Source organism: Urocampus carinirostris, chromosome 1 (genome assembly GCF_059441175.1).
Source record: "Urocampus carinirostris isolate Australia breed hairy pipefish chromosome 1, RoL_Ucar_1.0, whole genome shotgun sequence".
Taxonomy (NCBI): domain Eukaryota; kingdom Metazoa; phylum Chordata; class Actinopteri; order Syngnathiformes; family Syngnathidae; genus Urocampus; species Urocampus carinirostris.
This window is the reverse complement of record NC_142349.1, coordinates 15018569-15042500: the sequence shown is the minus strand read 5'-3', so window position 1 is coordinate 15042500 and position 23932 is coordinate 15018569. Positions and strand designations below refer to the sequence as shown.

The following is a 23932-nucleotide window of genomic DNA, read 5'->3' as shown; positions in this document are numbered from 1 at the left end:
AGAGAGAGTTAGGCAGAGAGAGAGAGAGAGAGAGAGAGAGATTTAGATTTAACATAGTCATTTCTCAATTAATGTTCTATACCAGGGGTCAGCAACCTTTTTGGTTTGGAGGGCCACTTTCAAATTTCCTTGTAAATCGGTGTGCCACACCAAGATTAATGACTTGCACAACAATGTTTTATATCCAACAGAGCTAGAATTGTACACCAGTCCAAATATACAACATAAAAATACATCGAGGAAAGCACAGCGGATGAGTGGTTAGCGCATCCGTGGCACAGTTCTGAGGTCATGAGGTCGAACCTTCCTGTTTGCATGTTATTCCCGTGCTTGCATGCATGTCAGGTTAATTGGCCGGTCCAAAATGTCCTGAGGTGTGAATGAGTGTGTTGTCTGTCTCTGTGCCCTGCGACCGGCTGGCAACCAGCTCAGGGTGTCCCAGGCCCACTGCCCGAAGATGGCTGGGATGGGCACCCCAAGGACCCTACTGTGGGTAAGCGGTGCAGATAATGGATGGATGGATGGATGAATATACATTGAAATCATATTACTGAACAATTTATCTTCAACTAATCTTGTTCATCAATAAACTAAAAACATGAATGTGAGCAACATGTGGACATGGACACAGCGCGTTTTAACGTCTCTGCCATGTCAGACTCGTGGTCGAATTCATGTTTATGTTTTGTCTCGTAATGACGTTTAGCACTTGACGTATGAGGTACTGCACAAATACGGTCATTTTTTTGCAAAAAGCCCCAGTCATCCGTCCATGCTGGCTGGAAAGAACGATTTTTTATTTCGCTGGAGGAGCTGTCATGATTCATTCATTTATCGCACGCCGGTGTTTCTGTGGCTGGGTTAAAACATGGATCTCTCCTCTGCGAGGCGCCGCACAGACGCACATGGAGCAGAGGAGGAGGGGCGCTACAGTAAAGCCCCTAAACAACCCGGCACGCAATTGAAAATGTCTGAAATCTAGGTAAAAATGTGCAGTTTTTAAAACAATCATTATTATTTTTATTATTATGTTGTGCGTTCGTGTGCCACTGGTTAACCCTTGGTGTGCCAATGCTGGCACACATGTCATAGGTTGCCGACGCCTGTTCTATACATTCTAAATTGTTTGTAAAACGCCGACTAAAATGGAGAAAATTGGCCACTAACATGAGAAGCACCACCTTAAAATATTCCTTTTTCTCTCCAGCTTTTTGTGAGATATTTAGTTATTTCCCCCCCTAGGACAATTAAGTCAGCATCCTCTAGGTGTCATGTTATGTAGAAAAAAAAGAAATAAATTCACGACCTACGAGTAATTAAAAAAAAATGCAAATTTTGTGATGGTTTATGTATTTCTGCTTATTAGTTGAACCAATATTGTTTTTCTCTAATGAATTACGGGGTTTTTTTTTACCACTAGGAGGCGCTAAATAAGACACTGACCCCTTACTGTTGGCAGTTATTTTAGCAAGTAACAAATGTTATTATAACATTATCCTTGATCCAACAAATATACAATGTATACAAACAAGAAACCATTGGGACACTTCAAGTCCCCCAGGGATTTTGTGAGCCTTTTGATTCAAAAACGCCTGATGTTGCATTAAACATAAATAAACAAAATGGCGTTTGTAGTCGCCCTGTGTTTATACAAAGAGCATTAAATCACAGAATATGTGTCCTTTAAAGGGATGGTTGGTTGGGTTGTTGGAGCCCTTAACCGCTAAGGTCATAGGGGCACCATTCCCTGTGGTGAGTCTAAGGCAAGTACAGCCTGGTGGTGCCCATCCCTGTCCAGGCCACTTTATTTAGAGATGGAGTGCAAAAAGCACAAGGACGAACACAAACCACAAAGACTCAGTGACCAAAACAGACCATTTTCCTTTCATGCCCAGTCTTTTTGAGATTTTGGGTACCACTAGCAGCAAGATGTAGACAATTATGTCAGTGTCCTCTAGTTGTGGCTAATGTCATGTAAAACATATACAATTCTTAAAAAATGCAAATTTATATGAATCTTTATGTATTTGTGTTTATTACTTAAATCAGTATCATTTTTTCTGTTAATAAATTAGTTGTTTTTTTTTACCACTGACCTAACCCAGTCTACTGTCCAAGTATTCCTTACAAATCACAATCAGGTGATTGGGCACAGGTGTGTCCAGTTCCTCAACCAGTTGGCACCCTCTGGGGGAAGGTGGCATACCAGATCCAGACATAACCTCCTCTTCAAGGGTCATATGCCATACGCCCCAAAAAGACAAAAAGATCATAAAATCTGCAGCAAACAAACCTTTTTGGAGCAAGGGAAAGCTGAAGGTCCTTGTCCATCCCGTCTGGAACAGGGCCAGAAGCAGTCGAAGACTCCTCCTGGCCGCCGGAACAGGGACCTCCTCTGACAGGAGCAGTCGAGGATCCTTGTCCTTCTCCGCTGCAAGTGGGCCTAGAAGCGGCCGAGTGGACTGAAACATCCTGACAACCGTAACAGGGAACAGAAGCTGCTGAGGGACTTTCTCCTTGCTGCTGGGACACAATTGTGGAAGTGGACCCCAAATGTGGGGAGGACGGAACAGAGGCAGGTGTGCTCAACATAGGATGGTATTTTATTTTTTTTAGATTAACAAAAAAAAAAAAACAGGCTTTCAAATAACTAGCAGTGTCCAAACCATAAACAAACAAAAACAAACTGAGATTGTCAAAGAAGAAAGGATGAAAGTGACGTGATAGTAACCCATCTCAGTCTGCTGTCAGAGCAGTCCTTATAAAGCGTCAGGGAAATCACACCCAGTTGGCGTCCTCTGGGGGAAGGGGGGGTGCCAGATTCTCATCTTCAAATTCAGCGGTAGTAGGTAGACACTTCCATATAAAATTTCAGCCCTCAGTTCAACTCAACCATCTATGCAGATGATTCATTTGTCAATCATGTATTTGTGCTGGGTCATCAGAAGTTAAGCCATCGGGTGCTCAAAAGTAGAAAGTCGCTTGTTAGTACATACCTGTCAACCTGTTCGTTTATTACGCATTTTAAGACGTGTACGACGTACAAGAAAATCTGTACAAAAAAAACGCAAATTGGTCAATTATGGGTACCATCCGGTATACACCGACTAGCACGAAAGGGCAAATCAATCAAGTCAAAGGAGTTTGCCACGGTAGCCTCTATCTCGATATCGTTTTTTTTTTGGGTTGCAAACAAAGCGAGCAGTTTGATGCTACTGTGCGCATGCGTCTGCCGCCTGGGGATTTCCCATTGCATCCAAGTGGTAGTTGTGTAGTGAAAGGAAGTCCGTCTCTTTTTAGAAAACCGGCTTTTTCGGCTCAACTCATTAAAGAGAACCGGCTCTCAAACGGCTCCTTGCTTTGATGCATTATATTATGAATTATTATGTTGTATAAAGAAGTTAAGAAAAAAAGGAAGTATAAAAGGAGAAAATAAAAAAAGACAGGTTTGTGGTTATCCCTTTAATCAGTATATTAGCAACAATAATTGAATGCAGAAAATGGATTAATAATTTGAAAAAGAAAATGTATTATTCTACTTAATTATATTTGCATGTATTTTTTCCTTCTACAGTGAACGTCCAAGCTACTTAATTTTTGAACTTTTTTTTATAATAGACCTCATTCATGTCAAGCAACTCAGGATTACACAACAAAATGTATCATATATATATATATATATATATATATATATATATATATATATATATATATATTACAATATATATGATATAACGAAACACATGTACAATATAACATGTTAAACAACATAAATAAACACGTTTGGAAAAAAATATGGTGTAAGATTTTTTTGTATTTTGTAAGGGAAAATACAACAGTTTGTAAAGGCATGGAGCCGTGGAGGTTGACAGGTATGTGTAAGGGAAACAAATTCTGCAACTAATTTGAAGTTTTGGATGATACTAGTTAGCCTGTGCTTGAAATTTACCCCAATAGTGTGAGTCTAAGGTTAAAAACGATGTTCGGATGAATTAAGAAACTTTTAACTTACAATTAAATTCGTTTATTAAAGAAAAGCAAGCACACTGAAAGAAGGTAAATTTGCGTTCTTGAATGGAAATGAAATACTTCCGCAGACTAAAGTCTGAGCTTCCTTCTTATACAGTCTTGTGGATTCTGATTGGAGGAAAGAAAAACCCACGTGCATATGGTGTAATATACACTGATGGCCACTAAAGGGCACTCTAATCTAACAACAAACAAGGAAAGAATTTAGATCTCTTCCACTGGAGGTCAAGCTAACATAACAATATACTTGAAGGCTGTACCCTTTTCTAACAAATTCCTTGGAATGATTCATGTAATATACTAAAGCAGTTCATTGTTAGAGAATAGACAGGAGTCTTGAGAAAATACCCAGTGGCCTTCAAGTTGGAACATTATGCACAGAATGACATAAAAAGGGGGAAAATATTTTTTTTTAAAAAGACAACAAAAAAAAAAAAGATAAAATACACAATTTTAACTTTTTTTTGCTTAATAAATTTAAAGACAAACAACATGATCCCCAAAAACGCATATTGACCAAACACAAGATAAAAACGGTGCTGATTAGAGGATCTAGCTCCCTTCATTCACTTCAAAGAGAGATGTTTCACTCGTGAACGACACGAGTTCCTTCTAATCTTCTACGAGTTTGAGTGTTCACACAAAATCTGTGAGCTTGGAGCAGCAGTGAGCAACATCCCAAGTGTGAAAACCATATCATGTCCAAAACCTGACATCAAGTTACATTTTGCAGAGTCTACGGCAATGCTAAAAAAGATTTTCACATTTGAAAGAATTGACGAATGCGCTCTTGGAAAGGTTGTATAGCGCACCAACTTTTACATAAGATTTCCATTTTTCTTTTGTTACACAATAATAACATTTTGTGGATTTATTTAGATGGTTACGCAATACAAACATGTACTTAAGAACCCTTTTTAGAAGGAGTACAATGTTGGCAACAAGATTGAGTTGATGTATTTGGAAATTATTTCAATTCAACACAAGACCGATCAAAGATACCCCCAAAAACCTGTCTTTTTATAAACTTCTACTTCTTTTTCCCTGCTTTTTTCTTTCTCAATTTTTATTCCTGCTATTTTTCTTCTTCATTTGTGTCTTCGTCGAGGTTTGTCACTTCTTTTCCATTTTGGTATATATATATGTATATACAGTATGTATATATATGTATACAGTATGTATATATATATATATATATATATATATATATATATATATATATATATCTCATCTCATCTCATTAGCCGTACCGCTTATCCTCATTAGGGTCGCGGGGGGGCTGGAGCCCATCCCAGCCATCTCCAGGCAGTGGGCAGGGGACACGATTTCAGTTGCTCGACAGAAAATATTAGGATGTTTGCTTCCGTTTCCATAGAGCGTTATTTATTGTAAAAAGGAAAAATGACGGTACATACATAGTATTCAATCAACAGATGAGCTTCATAGAGTTACATTAACAATGATCCCTCATTAAATATCATACAGCATATTTCACCGTCAGCAGTGCAAACCACCATTTTCATTTCCTGCAACCGACTGATATGCACGTGTTTTAAATTCAAGTCGTGCATAGAAGCGATGGCGTGTGCAAAATACAATAATCATTTGAAATTGTAAAAAAACCAAACTGATTTCACGAGTGTTAGACTGTGGAACCTCAGACCTCAGAAAAGCTTCCCCTCCAAGATATCATGCCGTCAAAATGGACTGTTGCTGTTTTTTCTTACTTTTTTGCTCAGTAAATACATTCATCTTATAGCTGCTGTGAAGTCATACACCACAAATGATAGAATACACCAGGACGGAGAGATTCTTACAATGATGCAATGAATTAAGAATACATACATCAATTAACTAGTGCAAAAAAACTTGGGAACAATAGGGTCTAATAGTAAATTAAGAAGCATATTTTCTGGAACATCCATGCCACGGTTACGATGTGTTAACAGGGGAAAGAAAAGCTTCTTCTTATTACCAGTAAGAAATGTTTTACCTTTCCAGTGGCTCTAAAAACCTTTCTAATGTAGCATGACAGGAATTGAATTGAATACATTATGATTGTATATTTTTCTCAGTAAATATGAGCCAACCCTCACATGCACACAAACAAAATCTTTAGAGCGCCATAGCCATGACACGCTTTGAGAGATTAACAGTGTAACCTGGAATGTGGACACCAGTTTGTTGCTTTAAGTTTTAAAGTGCTCAAAACCAGCTTTAAGATCTTTATTGTAACTCATTTTTGAAGTTACTTAGGGAATGGGTCTCCTATAAGGCTTGGCTTTTGTCATGCCTCATATATGAAAAGAAAAAATAAATATGGGAAAGTCAAATTGTGACTATGTAGGTCTTCACCTAGAGCTGGGCAATTTGGGCAAAAAATTAAATCAAAGAACAAGCGGGGGCCGATAGAGGATCGTATCCGGCTACTTGGAGTGGTAGGTGCTCGGGAGCTGCAGTACCCAATTTGGCCGCCGTACGGCGTTAGATAGCCCACCATAATAATAATAATAATAATAATAATTTCCTTGTATTGTCATTCTGTGTAACAATGTACACAGAACGAAATGTCGATTGCACCTGACCCGTTGTAGCGAGCACCATAGCAGACCACACAAAAGAAGATGTTTATCAATTTTGTTGGTATTTATTGGGGGTGCCTTGACACGAAACCTAGCTAGACACTCACAGAGGCCTATAGTACAGCTGTGTAAATATTCATGAAAAGCGGTTCAGCCGTTTCGAAGCCTATAAGTCACATACAAATCCCCACCCTTCAGTTCCACATAAAATAAAAGTTGTGCAGACGCAAACTGGTAACGATAAAGACGGAATCTTGCAAAAAAAAAACAAATACAAAAAACCCCTCAAATATAACAGAAATTTTCACGCTTTCAGGTTAATTTGGAGATGTCTGTATTTATCCTGACATTCTTTTATCTTATTTCTCTTTTAAGTGTCTATTACATGTTTACCCTGGAGTGCCATGTCTAATCTGGTTGTAAACAATGATCACTACTTTGTTATCAATGACAATAAAGACTTCAATTCTACTGACTTAACCTTAGAGAAATGAGCTGCATTTTGCTTCCGAGCTGCAAGACAGCATGCATAAACCCTGATTTTATTGTTAAATTTATTTTAGCACCTTTTGTTATTTCTTGATGAGTAGTTACAACAATTAGTGACAGTTCACTAGCAACTAATGTTTCAAAGTGTTTTTTTTTTTTGTGGAGAAGTGGTGCAATGCTTTGATTACTAGGACCATGTTGGTAAATAAACTTTATAGGTCAAGGTGCTGCAGTATGGCTCACCAATATTGAGTAGGTCACACTCATATACCGTTCAGTTTCCTGTTTCATGCTTATCATGCTTTTTGATATCAGCTTTGGAAATAATTCCTCCAATTCTCCCTGAGCCCAGAACTTTCAACATGGCGGCGCATGGATGCATGCTTGCGGCTAGTTGCTCTCCAGCTAATCTTCTATTTATTGCCGTTCTCTTGTCTTTTTTGTTTTCACTTTTGGACACATGTGTGGCCAAAAACACTTACAGTAGGGACGAACTTATTCGGTTGGGTGGGCGCCTAAATTTCGACTTTTCGGGCACTTTTTATACCGCCTATGATATACCAAGCGAACTTCAAAGAGATCCGGCATCCTTGTGGACAGCTATTCTTCCTAATAAACGACGGCAACGGCGCCGTAAGGACAGAAAACAGAAGCGTGGTTGCCGTGCAGGTAGATGTGTGAAGCGTGCGAAGTCTAAGCAGCAAGATGGACGCGAGGATGTACCTAATTCCACCATTCATTCCTCGCCGGACAACCGAAGCTTTACACTCAGCGCACACGAAAAGCAACAACCGCGGCATCTTTTGAAGATCTCGACAAAGACTACAAAGAGTTCAGCTAAATCAAATGATTCAGCAAAGCTAAAATTTGGTCTTTTAAATATTAGATCGCTTGCTCCAAAAGCTTTACTTGTTGATAACATTATTCGTCATTATAAACTTAACTGTATGGGTCTTTGTGAAACCTGGTTACGCCCGGATGAGTATTTAGCGCTAAATTATGATTCTCCCCCAGACTACGAGAGTAGCCATGTAGCACGCACGTCAAAAAAGGGTGGCGGTGTCGCGCTCATTTCTGAAAAAATGCTCAAATTTAATCCTCGTACCTCTAATAGTTACAAGGCGTTTGAGGCTCTTGTGATGCGGTCCTCTCTATTGTCAATTTATGTAATAACTATCTATCGCGCACCTGGGCCGTACACAACTTTCTTAGACGAATTTGCTGAACTTTTGTCTGAACTAGTAACCTATGCAGACAAAATTATAATTATGGGGGACTTTAACATTCATATGAACTCCCCACTCAGTTCACTTACTATTGCGTTTAATTCTCTAATTGATGCATTTGGTTTTAATCAACTGGTTGATTTGCCAACCCATAAAGATGGGAACACGCTAGACTTGATTCTGACTCGAGGAGTTTCAACCTCAAACATCATGGTGTTACCGTGTACTACCGTTATCTCGGATCATTATTTAGTTACATTTGAGGTGCTAGCTAAAAGTAGTGTTAAAAAAGCTGAAGGATTTAGCGGACGCAATATAAGCACTGGCACAGTTTCTGAGCTCTTTGAACTACTTCCTGGAGCAGTTGCGTCCTTTCCTTCATACAATGGCCCGATAGACTCACTCATAAATGATTTCAATACCACCCTGACTAGTGTCCTGGATTCAATAGCGCCCATGAAGCTAAAATCACGTCCTAAAAGACGCACGCCTTGGTTTACTGATGAAACTAGAACCCTTAAACAAGAATGCAGGAAATTGGAAAGAAAATGGCGCACTACCAAGCTTGAGGTTTTCCATCAAACATGGTGTGACAGCTTGTTAAAGTACAAAGCGGCCCTTGCCTCTGCAAAATCGGCCTATCTTTCGAAGGTGATTGCGTCTCAAAAGAACAATCCCAAAGCACTTTTTGAAACTGTAGCATCGCTTACAAGGCAGCAGACTACTGCAGATAGTTCGACGCACTCTGCTCATGACTTAATGGTCTTCTTTACTAAGAAGATTCAATGCATACAGGAAGAAATTGCTAAAGAAATTATTAATACCACACATACTAAAGGGCTGAAATCTACAGATGCACGACAGGGTGGCTGTCCTGGGAAATTGTCCCGTTTTAGTGAACTGTCACTTGATGATCACAAACAGGTGGTGAATGCGGCCAAACCGACAACTTGCCAGTTCGACCCGCTCCCAGGTTCACTTATTAAAAGTCTTTTTGGCGTCCTTGGACCTTCAGTTCTAAATATTATAAACATATCACTCTCCTCAGGTGTAGTTCCAGCAGCTTTTAAGTCCGCTGTTATTAAACCCACACTGAAAAGACCCAACCTTGATCCAGAAATCTTAAGTAATTATAGACCTGAGTCAAACCTACCTTTCCTCTCTAAAGTACTTGAAAAAGTAGTGGCACAGCAGCTAAATGTTTTCATATCCGAGAATAACCTTTTTGAACCCATGCAATCAGGATTCAGGGCTAACCACTCTACTGAGACAGCTCTGATCAAGGTAACAAATGATCTCCTACTGGCAATGGATTCTGGCGCTTCATCACTTTTGCTGCTGCTGGATCTTAGTGCTGCTTTTGACACAGTGCGCCACAATTTCCTACTAGAACGGTTGGAAAAATGGATTGGTCTCTCAGGAACCGTCCTCTCGTGGTTCAGATCCTACCTCTCAGATAGGACGCACTGTGTTAAATATGGTGAAATGACATCTGAGCCCTTTAACGTTACCTGCGGTGTTCCGCAGGGTTCAGTGCTTGGCCCCCTTCTTTTCAGTATTTACATGCTTCCATTAGGTGATATTATTCGCAAGTACAATATCAGCTTCCACTGCTACGCAGACGACACTCAACTATATCTTCCGTTGGAGGAATCTCACACACTAAACTGTGGAAATTTGGAGGCCTGCCTCATTGAGATAAAAGAGTGGATGTCACTCAATTTCTTGCGTCTTAACTCTGAAAAGACCGAAATGTTAGTCATTGGTCCATCTAAATGCCGTGATATATTCTCAAAAATTGCTGTGAACATTGACAAATGTCACATCACACAGAGTGACTCAGTTAAAAATTTAGGTGTCATATTTGACCCTGATCTATCCTTTGAAATGCATGTAAAGAAAACTACTAGAACCGCTTTCTTCCATCTTCGTAACATCGCTAAAATCCGTTCAATACTGTCTCAGTCTGATGCGGAAATTATAATTCATGCGTTTGTCACCTCCCGTCTCGATTACTGTAATGCACTACTGTCCGGTCTCCCGAAGTCTAGAATCAAGTCACTTCAGCTGGTACAAAATGCCGCAGCGAGGCTTTTAACTAGGACAAAAAAGTACGATCACATAACACCGATTTTGGCTAACCTGCATTGGCTCCCAGCTAGCCATAGATGTGACTTCAAGGTTCTCTTAGTATTGTACAAAATCATACATGGACTTGCTCCCTCTTATCTTTCAGATCTGATTCGCCCCTACGTCCCGGTCCGAAGCCTACGATCTGAGAGTGCCGGTCTTCTGGTGATCCCAAGAGCAAAGAAGTGTTCTGCTGGTTCGAGAGCGTTCTCCATCCGGGCACCGGTGCTGTGGAATGCTCTTCCCCCTGAGATCCGATCTGCAACCTCAGTGGAAATGTTTAAATCTAAACTTAAAACTCACTTCTACTCCATAGCATATGAATAACCTACTCTTCTCGTCGGCTGAAAAAATAGTCTGTGTAATATAGTGTAATAATCTGTGAAGCCCTTTGAGACTCTTCGTGATTTAGGGCTATACAAATAAAAATGACTTGACTTGACTTGACTAGGTGTCAGTGTCACTTGATCTGCTTGACTTTTTTCCCATGTTGTACCCCTTTTATAGACATTTCACTTCAGAGGTGCCACTGTGCCAGACTTGATAGTCAAATGGTAGTTGCAACTTTGTGCTCCCCTCACCCCTCTTTTCTCAACTTGCATGCAATAAAATCTTTAAATGCTTGGTTACCCTATGGCCTTGTTTTGTACTATGAACATATGACATGACTTTGCGCATAACAACAATTTAAGGCTTAAAACAAAGGCAATAAAAACAAATCAAACACTCCCCCTCATTAGTTGGATAAGGCTTTGAGGTGTGCAACAATCATTAACATGTCAAAACTGTGTTTTTTGCAGGTTCCGAGAACAAAACTCCATCCTAAAATAAGGTTTAAAATTAAACACACTCACACACATATAAAAAGAAGTTGGACGCAACTTGGCAAAAATGCATGACATTATTGCCATTAAAACGAGTAAAAAGATAATAAAAAGGGGTGTTGTTAAGTAGCCTTACTGCTCAGAGTCAGTTATGCATCAGCAGTTTGTCATAATGGCGCGGATGACTTTTGGCAAGTTGGTGTAAACTGGTCGCATGTGGTCACGCATACACACAGAAAGGCAAAGGAGAGCTGAATCTGAAACGGGCCACAGGACAGGGCAGGCCTTACTTCCTCTTGCCTTCGTTGCAGTGTTGGAATTGAGCGAAACTGAGGAAGACTTGCTCCAGTGAAATCTGGCTCACGCAGTAATCCTCGATGCTGTATTTCTCTTTGGCTGCCTCCATGGTGCCAAACACCTTCGGGGGAAAACGCATCGGACGTTGAGTATAAGAAAAACGAAACACTCTAGTGCTGCAACTAACGCTTGTTTTCATAATTGATGAATCGGTGGATGATTTTTTTTTTTGATTTCTCGATGAATCCGATTTTAAAAAACACATTTTTAACGATAGGATTTTTAGCAAGACATTTTGTCAAATGGGAGGAGCTGATGCCAGCCAATTTTTGCCATTTTTACTTATTTTTGAAGGTCTACAGGGAAATGTAATTTTGTAGCTCTTATCATTTAATGAAGGTAAAGATGAGTGAACCTTTAGTATTTCAAGTTTACTTTGCAAAGTCATCGAGATTTGCTTCTCCTTTCAGCATCACTCCAAGTCTTGGAACCCATAGCTAAGCAGGATTCTGAACTGAACTGGATAAAAAGAGAGGAAGGAGCATTGTGGGATGGAGGTAGTTTGCAATAATCTGTGGTCTGTGCAGCCCTTTGAGACTCCTTGGGCTATACAAGTAAACATGACTTGATTATTCTTCTTAACACATCCCTTTGAACTATTTTCCCAATTGCACAGCCTTCAGAGTTGGCCTATTGTAAATGCTGGGTCTATTATGTTCTCTGAGAATCTATTGCACCTACTGGTAACTTGCTATACTAAAACCTGAGATATTCTGGTTAGTAGCATTGCACTGCTATATTTTGAACAGCACTGTATATGCTTGCATTGTATTAGCGCTATTCTAAAGGACCTTGGCTTCCTTCTTTTCAGCATTTACATGCTTCCATTTGGTGATATTATTCGCAAGTATAATATCAGTTTCCATTGCTAAGCAGATGACACTCAACTATATCTTCCGATGAAGGAATCCGCCACACTAAACTGTGGAAATTTGGAGGCCTGCCTCACTGAGATAAAAGAATGGATGACACTCAACTTCCTGCCCCTTAACTCTGAAAAGACCGAAAAGGTAGTTATTGGTCCATCTAAATGCCGTGACTTGTTCTCGAACACTGCTCTGAACATTTTCCCAGAGTGACTCAAAGATTTAGGTGTCATATTTGACCCCGATCTGTCCTTTTAAAAAAACGTTAAGAATATTACTGGAAAAGCTTTTTTTATCTTGTCAACTTTGCTAAAATTCGACCTATGCTGTCTCAGTCGGATGCGGAGATTATAATTCATGCGTTTGTTACCTGCTGTCATGATTACTGTAATGCACTACTCTCCGGTCTCCCCAAGTCCAAAATCAAGAGCCTCCAGATGGTACAAAATGCTGCAGCGAGGCTTTTAACTAAGACAAGAAAGTTTGATCACATTAACCCGATTTTAGGTAACCTGCATTGGCTCCCTGCTAGCTTAAGATGTGATTTCAAGGTTCTGTTGGTAGTATACAAAATCATGCAAGGACTTGCTCCCTCATATCTTTAAGATTTAAATTCCCCCTATGTTCCTGTCGGGGCCGTCGCTCTGAAAATGCTGGTCTACTGTTGATCCCAAGAGCCAAAAAGAGATCCGCAGGTTCGAGAGCGTTCTCCATTCGGGCCCAGGTGCTGTGGAATCCTCTTCCCCCTGAGATTCAATCTGCAACCTCAGTGGAAATGTTTAAATCTAAGCTTAGAACACACTTCTATTCTATAGCATATCTGCACCACTTATCCTCACTGGGGTCGAGGGAGGGCTGGAGGCCATCCCAGCTATCTTTGAGCAGTGGGCAGGGGACACCCTGAACTGGTTGCCAGCAAGTTGCAGGGCTCCATTGTTTGTCATTTATTATTTTTTGCATGAATAGAATGTTTCCAAAAAAGGTCAAAAATGACAAATGTCTTCTCAACATAGCATCGACAATATGTGAATATTAGATACGCCTACATTATATTTTTTTCACATGTATTGCCAAAATTGCAGTCAGTATTGGTGGATAGAAAAAAAAAAATCAAATCGTTTTTTTCCTCCATCCCTTTGGCCAAATCTTTTCCGCCCAATGCGGCCTACTTATCAAAAACTTTGTCCACAATCATCTCCGAACTAAGTTAAAAAAAATACATATTCCTGTTAACAATACCTGAGCCCAGGTTAGTTTCTTGTCTGTCAAATGATAGTGGACCATTCCTTGGTGCTCATCCTTCATTTGACTTCCTGTAGAAGACAAATCAAAGCAATTTGTGAGGCCATTTGACAAAAAATCAGGATCAGATGTCGAGTTGGCTTGTGCTTTTTTTATGTTCCGACCTGGAAAGGTGCTTTCGATGAAGTCTTTAAAAAGGTTGAGGTCTCTGTCCTCCATATCAGCGTCAAAGTGCACTTTAGCCAGTAGAGTGTAGCCGCTGCCAAACTTGCTCTTCAGGTGCTGCGGACTCCCAAGGCACTTGAACTGCCCGTTGACCATCACCGCCAGTCTAGTACACAGTGCCTCACATTCCTCCATACTGGTGGAGAATGTACATTGGATCAGTTGCATGCACTAATATAGATTGCAGTAATACCCCTTTTTTTTCATGCGCATGCTCGAGGTTTTACTTTTTTACAGGATGAAAATGGTGAAAGTAAGAAAATAAGTTATTTAATTTATTTGAGCGCGTCTAAGAGAAATTGGAAAAAAACAAACCTTATTTACAGAGTCCAAGTCAAGTCACGTTCATTTGTGTAGTACTAAATCACAATGAGTCTCATAGAGCTGCACAAACAAAATAACTGTATTTTAGAAACTTATATTTGACAAATAACTTCTGTACTGTCAAATTATTGATTCAAGAAAACAGTGTCCTATAATGAACTCAGTGCAGTACTGTACATAACAGATAAAAGAGATGATCCACTTTACTTCAAATAATACTTTGCCGCCGCCATGTGGACGTTATAGGCAAAGCAAAATTTTAGTGTAACATGTTTAAAAGAGGGCATTACACAGACATAAAATTACTTATGCGTTTTTGATAAAAATACTCCTGTACTGTCAATCTATAATCTCAATCTTTTTTCCCACCTTGCCCTGCTTTGATCTTACTTATACCCTCAGTGTTTTGGCCATGGAGCGCATTATGCTGGATAAAAAGGAGAAATCAAGAGATTGTCTTTCTTCTCATTACCATAAAATGGCAGTTACATTTTCTTTGCATCCTCAGTGTACAGTGTTTACAAAGGGGGTCCAATTTTACAAGGGGTTCAGAACAGGATATAATATAATCAAAGATTATATATATATATATATATATATATATATATATATATATATATACAGGGAGTGCAGAATTATTAGGCAAATGAGTATTTTGACCACATCATCCTCTTTATGCACGTTGTCTTACTCCAAGCTGTATAGGCTCGAAAGCCTACTACCAATTAAGCATATCAGGTGATGTGCATCTCTGTAATGAGAAGGGGTGTGGTCTAATGACATCAACACCCTATATCAGGTGTGCATAATTATTAGGCAACTTCCTTTCCTTTGGCAAAATGGGTCAGAAGAGGGACTTGACAGGCTCTGAAAAGTCAAAAATAGTGAGATATCTTGCAGAGGGATGCAGCACTCTTAAAATTGCCAAGCTTCTGAAGCGTGATCATCGAACAATCAAGCGTTACATTCAAAATAGTCAACAGGGTCGCAAGAAGCGTGTAGAAAAACCAAGGCGCAAAATAACTGCCCGTGAACTGAGAAAAGTCAAGCGTACAGCTGCCAAGATGCCACTTGCCACCAGTTTTGCCATATTTCAGAGCTGCAACATCACTGGAGTGCCCAAAAGCACAAGGTGTGCAATACTCAGAGACATGGCCAAGGTAAGAAAGGCTGAAAAACGACCACCACTGAACAAGACACACAAGCTGAAACGTCAAGACTGGGCCAAGAAAAATCTCAAGACGGATTTTTCTAAGGTTTTATGGACTGATGAAATGAGAGTGAGTCTTGATGGGCCAGATGCATGGGCCCGTGGCTGGATCGGTAAAGGGCAGAGAGCTCCAGTCCGCCTCAGACGCCAGCAAGGTGGAGGTGGGGTACTGGTATGGGCTGGTATCATCAAATATGAGCTTGTGGGGCCTTTTCGGGTTGAGGATGGACTCAAGCTCAACTCCCAGTCCTACTGCCAGTTTCTGGAAGACACCTTCTTCAAGCAGTGGTACAGGAAGAAGTCCGCATCCTTCAAGAAAAACATGATTTTCATGCAGGACAACGCTCCATCACACGCATCCAAGTACTCTACAGCGTGGCTGGCAAGAAAGGGTCTAAAAGAAGAAAAACTAATGACACGGCCTCCTTGTTCACCTGATCTGAACCCCATAGAGAACCTGTGGTCCCTCATCAAATGTGAGATTTACAAGGAGGGAAAACAGTACACCTCTCTGAACAGTGTCTGGGAGGCTGTGGTTGCTGCTGCACGCAATGTTGATCGTGAACAGATCAAAGCACTGACAGAATCCATGGATGGCAGGCTTTTGAGTGTCCTTGCAAAGAAAGGTGGCTATATTGGTCACTGATTTGTTTTTGTTTTGTTTTTGAATGTCAGAAATGTATATTTGTGAATGTTGAGCTGTTATATTGGTTTCCCTGATGAAAATAAATAATTGAAATGGGTATACATTTGTTTTTTGTTAAGTTGCCTAATAATTATGCACAGTAATAGTCACCTGCACACACAGATATCCTCCTAAAATAGCTAAAACTAAAAAAGCCCCACTCCAACTTCCAAATTATTCAGCTTTGATATTAATGAGACTTTTGGGTTCATTAAGAACATGGTTGTTGTTCAATAATAAAATTAATCCTCAAAAATACAACTTGCCTAATAATTCTGCACTCCCTGTATACACACACACACACACACACACACACACACACACACACACACACACACACACGGGGCGGGATGGGGGGAGTAGAGTGATTCCATGCGCGTGCTTGCGGTTTTCTTTGATTCCAGGATGAAAATTGTGAAAGTAAGAAAAGGACTGTTTAAAAAAAAAAGTCCAAATGCCAACCATTACCCCCAAAAATGATTTTTTTTTTTCGAGCGCATCAAAGAATCTCACATACTTGCACGCGCAACAAAAGGAGCCGCACAGATTCAACCAGAAGATGCCGTGAGCAAGTACAATATTTCAAAGTTACGGACACCACCTGTCACTTCTTTTTTAATGAGCTGATGGATCCTACTCTGCTCTTCAGCGTTTTCCTTCAGGAATGATGGCTTTAAATTTATTGTTCGTAACTGCTTCAGAATCAGCAGTAATTACGGAGGCGACCTTTCCATGCAGTAAAACATTTTTAAGTCAAAAGCGCTTCTTGAAGTTTTCCAACCAGCCCTTGTTAGCGCAAAATGCACTCAGGAGTTATCCTCTTTTTCCACCTGTTGCTCCCAGCAAAGTTTTGACAAAGTATTCTTGCATTCGTGCATAACGTTCGATAAGGTTTTTCTTCCTGCAGTCATTAATCCACAGCCCCATTGAAGACTTCTTTCTCACCATGGTTTCTTTGCAACAGACAGTTGCAAACCTTTTTGAGTCCTTATTAAGATGTATTGCTGACGTCGGCCTTATATTTGATCCTTCTTCTTGAAATAGCAAATAGAATATTCATTCATTCCATAATGGCACCCAAAGCCACGTAGCTTTTACCTTCCTTGAGCATGTCAGCAAGTCTAACTTTGTCTGCAATCAAAAGCATCTTCCTCTGCCTTTCGTGCCCAGGCGCAGGATGTTTTTGTTGAAGATGCTGGCTTTCAGTGAAAATTCAAGTTAAAAAATGTGCGCGTACGTAATGCGGGCCGCAACATTATTGACAATCAGGTAAAACAGGCAGAGAAGGGGCGCGGTTTAGCCAATCAGAATGCAAAACTAATGCACAATGACAATCTGCGAAGTAGCAAAAACATGATAAGTAAACCACGATACAGCAAGGGATTACTGTATTCCAAATTAGAGTTCTCCAACTTGGTGCCCGTGTGGACCAGGTACCCCCACTAAAAACACCTGAGTAGCCCGTGGACAGGTTGTGAAAATCAGTGATGGGTCATAGTGATTTTTCAGGAAATTCTATCTCCAAGCATGATGTATTTGTGGTTGAATGAGCCTATTTTAATTCAAATTTTAATTATTACAACCTGATAATAGCATGGTAACAACAAAGTAATAACAAGATAAATTGTCATTTTATAAATGCATATCAAACTGGTAGCCCTTCATGCCAATTAGTAACATAAATTAGCCCTCAGTTTCAAAAAGGATAGAGGCCCCTGTTCTACATAATTTGGATTATGCATTCATTTGACTTGACAGCACCGGGCACATTTTAGGCTCATCAACAAACATGTATGTCGAACATGTCTCTTAAGCACAAACGTTTCCCCACTCCTGATCTAACGCTCGTGAGTGCAACTCACCTATGTGAAGTGATGACGACGGCTTTTCCACATTCTCGCGTACGTGTGACAGCGTCCCAAAGCAGCCTCCTGGCCACAGGATCCATCCCAGTGGAGGGCTCATCCAGGAAAATAACTGGAGGTCCGCCAATTAAAGCCATGCCAGCGCTCAGCTTCCTTTTGTTGCCGCCGCTGTGATCATTTAGTGACAACATTAGGCAAATTAACATGTTAGTCATGTATAATATATGTAAATATATATTTATTACAGGGTGTTTGAAAAATTTGATCTCCTTTGAGATGTATATATCACAGAGAGTGGATGATTAAAACAAATGAAATTAAAAAGCATGAATGTAGAATGTAATAAAATGTATTCATTTAATCCTCCTGCTTAAGAATTTCTCATTCAGATTTGAAAGAACAATTGCACAGATGTTCAATATGCGCAGCGCCTGAAATACGGAAAACGTTCAATCGGTAATTCAGGTCCTGACAAACGTGCTGAAGCATATCTTAAGGAACTATCTCCAGCAAATTACTGTTTTTTCTGTTTATATACGAATCTTCTAGTGAGTTAGGAAAGCGAAATACATATATTCTAATAATTAATCATTAATATTCAAAGGGTATTCATTTCAACACCCTGTATAACATTATATAGGCATTATATTAAGTAAATGCATAGAGTAAATATATTAAATAGCTAAAACTACACTTCACTCTTGTTTATTCTTGCTCATCTCATCAAAAAACTCCTCACACTTCTGCCTCTGTGATTTGCTTTGTCTTACAGCGCTTTCTGTAGGAATTTACGTTCCATAACTTCCTGTGGAAATACTAGGGCTCCCCTGAGCCCACTCTGAAATAGGCTAGTGCCCCTTACTGTACACTTTGTGGAGATTAGGACGTTTTTGCTTTAGTCGTGAAAGCGCTTTGAAAGAATAAGTGGGAAAAATTGGAGGGAAGGGGGGAGTAATAGGATTGAGCCTTCAAATTAATTAGAAAAACGTTGACATTTTAGTTCACCTGTAGCTGCGCACGAGTTTGTCTGCATGTGGCTCCAACAGCAGAGATCTCAACACGTTGACCACGCAGCCCGACACGTACTTCTCTGGTATTCCTCTAATCCTGGCGTACATGCTCAGTGTTTCCCTCCCCGTCATATGGTCCAGCACAGCGTCAAACTGAGGACAATATCCAATGCGCTGTTGTACCTGTGAAAAAACAAGTGCACCAGAAACTTAATATTTCTGTGTATAAAAAAAAAACAACTGTTAAAATACCTTTCTTTCAAACCTACCCGGTGAAGTATTTCGCAAATTCTAAAGCTAGCTCAGTAGCTAAATTGCTTGTTGGTTGTAGTAAATTATTGATACATTCATTAGTACCTATGCTAAACCACCAATGTTGAGACTCCCTGCATACCACCCCAATGTACATCCACTTGACAACATTTACCTTCTTTATGTCTCTCAAGACACTGTATCCATCAATGTAGGCGTCCCCAGAGGTCGCACTCTCGTCGCCAGTCAGCATTTTAAAAGTGGTGGTTTTCCCAGCGCCGTTGAAGCCCAGCAAGCCAAAACACTCGCCTTTACCCACGGCCAGTGATAAGCGGTCCACAGCAAGAAGGGGCTTACCGCTGCTGTATACCTAAAAAGGAATACAAATCCCTCATCGTCCTTAAACATTTGCAGCACATAAATAGTGGAAGCAGAAATTATCCATAAACCTGGCAATGGTATTTTTAGATAGATAGACACTTTTTTTTTCACATTTCCAGCAGCATCTCTGCGCTGAGAACAATACAATAATAAAGCAAAAGGAATACAATATTCAAATACAAATAAGTGACGTGCTAATACCCACTGTAGCGTGTTGTATAGAGTATTTAAATAGTGCTACATAAAATACACACTGCAATAAAAATACGGTAACATGCAATGTAGGGGGTGTGGTTTAATGTGGGCCTTTACTCCGCCGGGTGGAGTTAAAGAGCCTCATGGCTTTTTAAGTTACTTTGTACGACGGGAAAGTTCTTTGTCGAATTTGGGTCTTATAGTCACGGACATAAATGCTGCAAATTTTGCCCATGCCACATTTTGTTCAAATTTTTACAAAATAATTACTCTTGGGATAGGAATGTTATTCATACCTGTACAGTGCTTTGCAAAATTATTCTGGCCCCTTGAACTTGTTGACCTTTTGCCAAATAATGATAATAAATTCATCTTTTTCTTAAAAAACAAAAAGCGAGACACAATTGTGAAGTAAAAGGATTTATTGGATACTTTTTTTTCTTAAAAGTGGGCGCCTTTTGCCGCAATTTAAGGTGCAAGTCACTTGGGAAATGGCGATCAGTTTTGCACATGAGGGGGCTGAAGTTCTTGCATATTTGTCAGCTCGAGCTCAGTGAGGTTGAATGGAAAGACTTTGTGAACATGCCCAGAGTCTTGAATAGATTCAGGCATGGAATTTGACTTGGCCATTCTAACAAATTATATGTTTAATTTGTGAACGATTCCATTGTAGATTTGTCTTTATATTTTGGATCATTGTCCTGTTGGAAGATACATTTCTGCCGCAGTCTCAGGTCTTTTGCAGCCACCAACAGGTTTTCTTTTGTCCTGTATTTGCCTCAATTGATCTTTCCATCAATTTTAACAATCTTCCCTGTCTATCCTCTAGAAAAGAAGGTCCAAACCATGAGGCTGCAACCACCATGGTTGACAGTGGGGACAATGATTTCAGGGTGATGAGCTGTGTTTCTTTTTTTTTTGACAAACATCGTTTTGTAGTGCCCAAAAAGTTCAATTTTGTTTAAAGAAAACCAGAACACCTTCTTGTAGTTGTTTGGGTGGCTTGTGGCAAACCCTAAACGAGACATTTTATGGATATCTTTGAGGAATAGCTTGGCTCATGCCACTCTTCCATAAAGGCCAGATTTTTACAGTGTACGAGTGATTATTGTCTTATAGACAAGACTCGATCTCCTCAGCATCCAGAGTAACTTACTAATGGCCTCTTGGCTGCATCTGTGATCAGTCTTCTCCCTATCCAAGGTGAACGTTTAGAGGGACGGACAGTCTTGGTAGATTTTAAGTGGTGTGATACTCTTTCCATTTCAATATGATTACTTGCATAGTGTTCCTTGAGATATTGATATAACTTGAGGAATCTTTTCGTATCAAAATTCAACTTTCAACTTAACACAACAGTATCTTGGACCTGACTAGTGTGTTCTTTGATCTTCATGATGCTCTCTAAACTTTAAACAAAACCCAGAGGCTATCACAAAACAGGTACATTTATATGGAGACTTGATTGCACACAGGTGGATTCTATTTAAATATGCAGAACCAAGGCGATCTTAGGGCGCTATCTGGTGCCCTTGGGCACCATGTTGGAGACTCCTGCTTTACAACAATATCTCTTGAACAACACAAGCTACATTTAAAGGTGCTGTCCAGAATTTGGACATTCTCTACTTGCTGATGCTATATTTTGGCTAATATCATCATCATTGCAACTTCTGATAAGCCCCTTTTGTGACGTATGCATGTACGTGCATTCCTTAGAAGCTTTGGAATAACCCGTCTTTAATCATCTATTTAGGAGTTTCAGTTTGCGTTTGGACTGTATTCAAAACAGGCCATTTTATCATTTACACTTCATGCTAAACTAATAAAAATCCTGATTCTTAATGTGTTACATTTCCCGAAAGAGTGTTGCTAAAAATAAGAAAAAAAAGAGGACAGGTGCTGTGGAAAAAAAAATAAAAGCTTTTTGAACTTAGTTGGGCGCGGTTAACACATACTTAACAGAGAAAATATTTTAATTTCAACTTTTTAAGGACACCTCAAACAATGCACCCCACCTTAGTAAAACACATTCCATTTCATATGAATGAGACTGTAAAATCAGGTTTTCACACCTTGCTGAGCTCGTGCAGAACCAAGGGGCTTCCCACCATGGACTCCAACATGGGCTGGCACTCGAGAACCCTCTTCCTCTCATCTGCCACGTCTCTGTCCTCAGGAAGCAGTGCTGTGTCTCCTATAAAGGACAACTGACACAAAAAGGAGAAAAAAAGAACTTTATTTAACCTTGATTTAAGACAGTTGCAAAGATTTTACGGTAGCATCAAGCGCTTGAAGGTTTTGCGTAATTGAAAGAGTTGCAAAAAGGGCATGACCCAAATGAAAAGTGCTTTGTTTTCTAACCATCAGTACCTGTTTTCTCCTTCTGCAAAGGGAGGAGAGGAATTGTCGCAAGGAGTAGACACATTGCAGCTCGATGACCAATAGCAGAGTAATAAAGACGAAGCCTTGTATGGAGAAGGCCACCAGGAAGCGTCCCACGCCAGGTGCCGACATTGAGAAGTAATTAGATTGGTACTGGATATCTAATATGAGATAAATGGAAAAATAAAATATTTATACAATGAATAGAGCAGAAGAAGAATTTCCCTTTATACTTACTGTTGGGTATATTTGCAAAAGTCTTTTATAAACTCACTCAAGAAATCAGGCAATTAAAAGCCGAGTTAAAAAATGCTGCTTTAGAATGTTTTTATTTTGCAAAAAAAAAAAAATAAGCAAAGATCCCTTCAGTCAGACAGTAGGGGGTGGTGTAACACTACGAAATAACCATTCTGTCTATAAAAATTCAAGAGGAAAAATGTGTTTAAAAAAAAAATCAGATTTGCAGATAGAATTAGAAACCCCTCCCCAAAAAATACTTCTTTGGCCACTTACTTAAGTATTTGCAGATGACCTCTGTGACTGGACTGGATGTGCAAAACGTGATAAACTCGTAGTTTTGGTAGAACTGGGAAAATGACATTCCCAGACAGTAGTTTGGGAAGATCAGGAAAACCTTGTCCAGTAACTTGGAAAGATTCTGCAGGTTCAACTCTGAGAGGAAAAAGCAAATTATGTCTTGAATGTGTTATGCTAAAATACACCTCAATCCAAATTGTTAAGAAAATCATTATCACTCTGAATTTCTAAATGACCTAATGCAAATAAGACTCAACATAAACTCCACACAATAATGTATGTGTTTTTTTTTGTCATAATTATCATCTATCTAAATCTAATCCAGTCTAAATATAATCTAATCCATCCATATAAATCTAAACTACTCTATAAATCCCGATTTGGGCGTGTGAGAATGTTGAGTTTTTCTATGCGACTTATTGAATCCGAAACGGCGGAACTGATTTTAATGAAAAGTACACAGATGTACTTTAGGCCAATATGTGTCTCTTAAGGGGGTATTATGCTTGTCTTATCTAAACTATTTTATGAATCCAGATTTGTACAAGTGTGTATGGGTGTGTGTCTGTGCTATATGTGACTTATTGGCTCTGAAAAGATGTTTGTGAAAATTTACACAGTTGTGCTTTAGGCCTCTGCGAGTGTCTTTAGCTAGGTTTTGTGTCAAGGCACCCCAATAAATACCAACAAAATCAATAAACAGCTGCTTTGGTCAAGTCTGCGTTAGTTGGGGTCTGTACAGTCCTCTGGTGACCAATTGGGTACTGCAGCTCATGAACACTGACCGATTTCAACAAACCACGGCCAGCAATGTCATTCTGCTTGTTTGATCTATAAAGTCCTCTCACCTGGGATGGTCATAATGGTGACGGTCAGGAATGTGGCGGTGCCTGAGATCATGTTAAAGATGGTGAGGCGGGTGTAAGCAGTTGCTGCAGAGGAAAAGAGGAAGCTGAGAAGGTACATGAGCGGCACAACTGCCCAGCCGTAAAGCAGGAGCATCAGCAGCACATCCACCAGCCGGCTGTCCTTGACGAATGCGTCCACGTTAAAGGCCCGGAATATGACCTGTCACACAGTTAGGCCCACATTAAAACACCAGCAATAAAAAGTTGAAA

The 23932-nt window shown here is 39.8% G+C and overlaps 1 protein-coding gene across 1 annotated transcript in view; it reads right to left on the bottom strand.

Moving 5' to 3' along the window:
- Positions 1-5395: 5395 nt before the first annotated feature.
- The window catches only part of abca3b (ATP binding cassette subfamily A member 3b), a 60098-nt gene continuing 41561 nt past the window's right edge, over positions 5396-23932 (bottom strand). The window contains exons 22-31 of the mRNA XM_088327986.1: positions 23663-23882; positions 22791-22949; positions 22266-22438; positions 21968-22102; positions 19492-19686; positions 19060-19247; positions 18052-18222; positions 13910-14106; positions 13743-13816; positions 5396-11698 (exon numbers count right to left, since the gene is read on the bottom strand). Coding sequence (XP_088184112.1) covers positions 11567-11698; positions 13743-13816; positions 13910-14106; positions 18052-18222; positions 19060-19247; positions 19492-19686; positions 21968-22102; positions 22266-22438; positions 22791-22949; positions 23663-23882 — 1644 coding nt within the window. The 3' untranslated portion in view covers positions 5396-11566. The remainder of the gene's footprint in view (positions 11699-13742; positions 13817-13909; positions 14107-18051; positions 18223-19059; positions 19248-19491; positions 19687-21967; positions 22103-22265; positions 22439-22790; positions 22950-23662; positions 23883-23932) is intronic.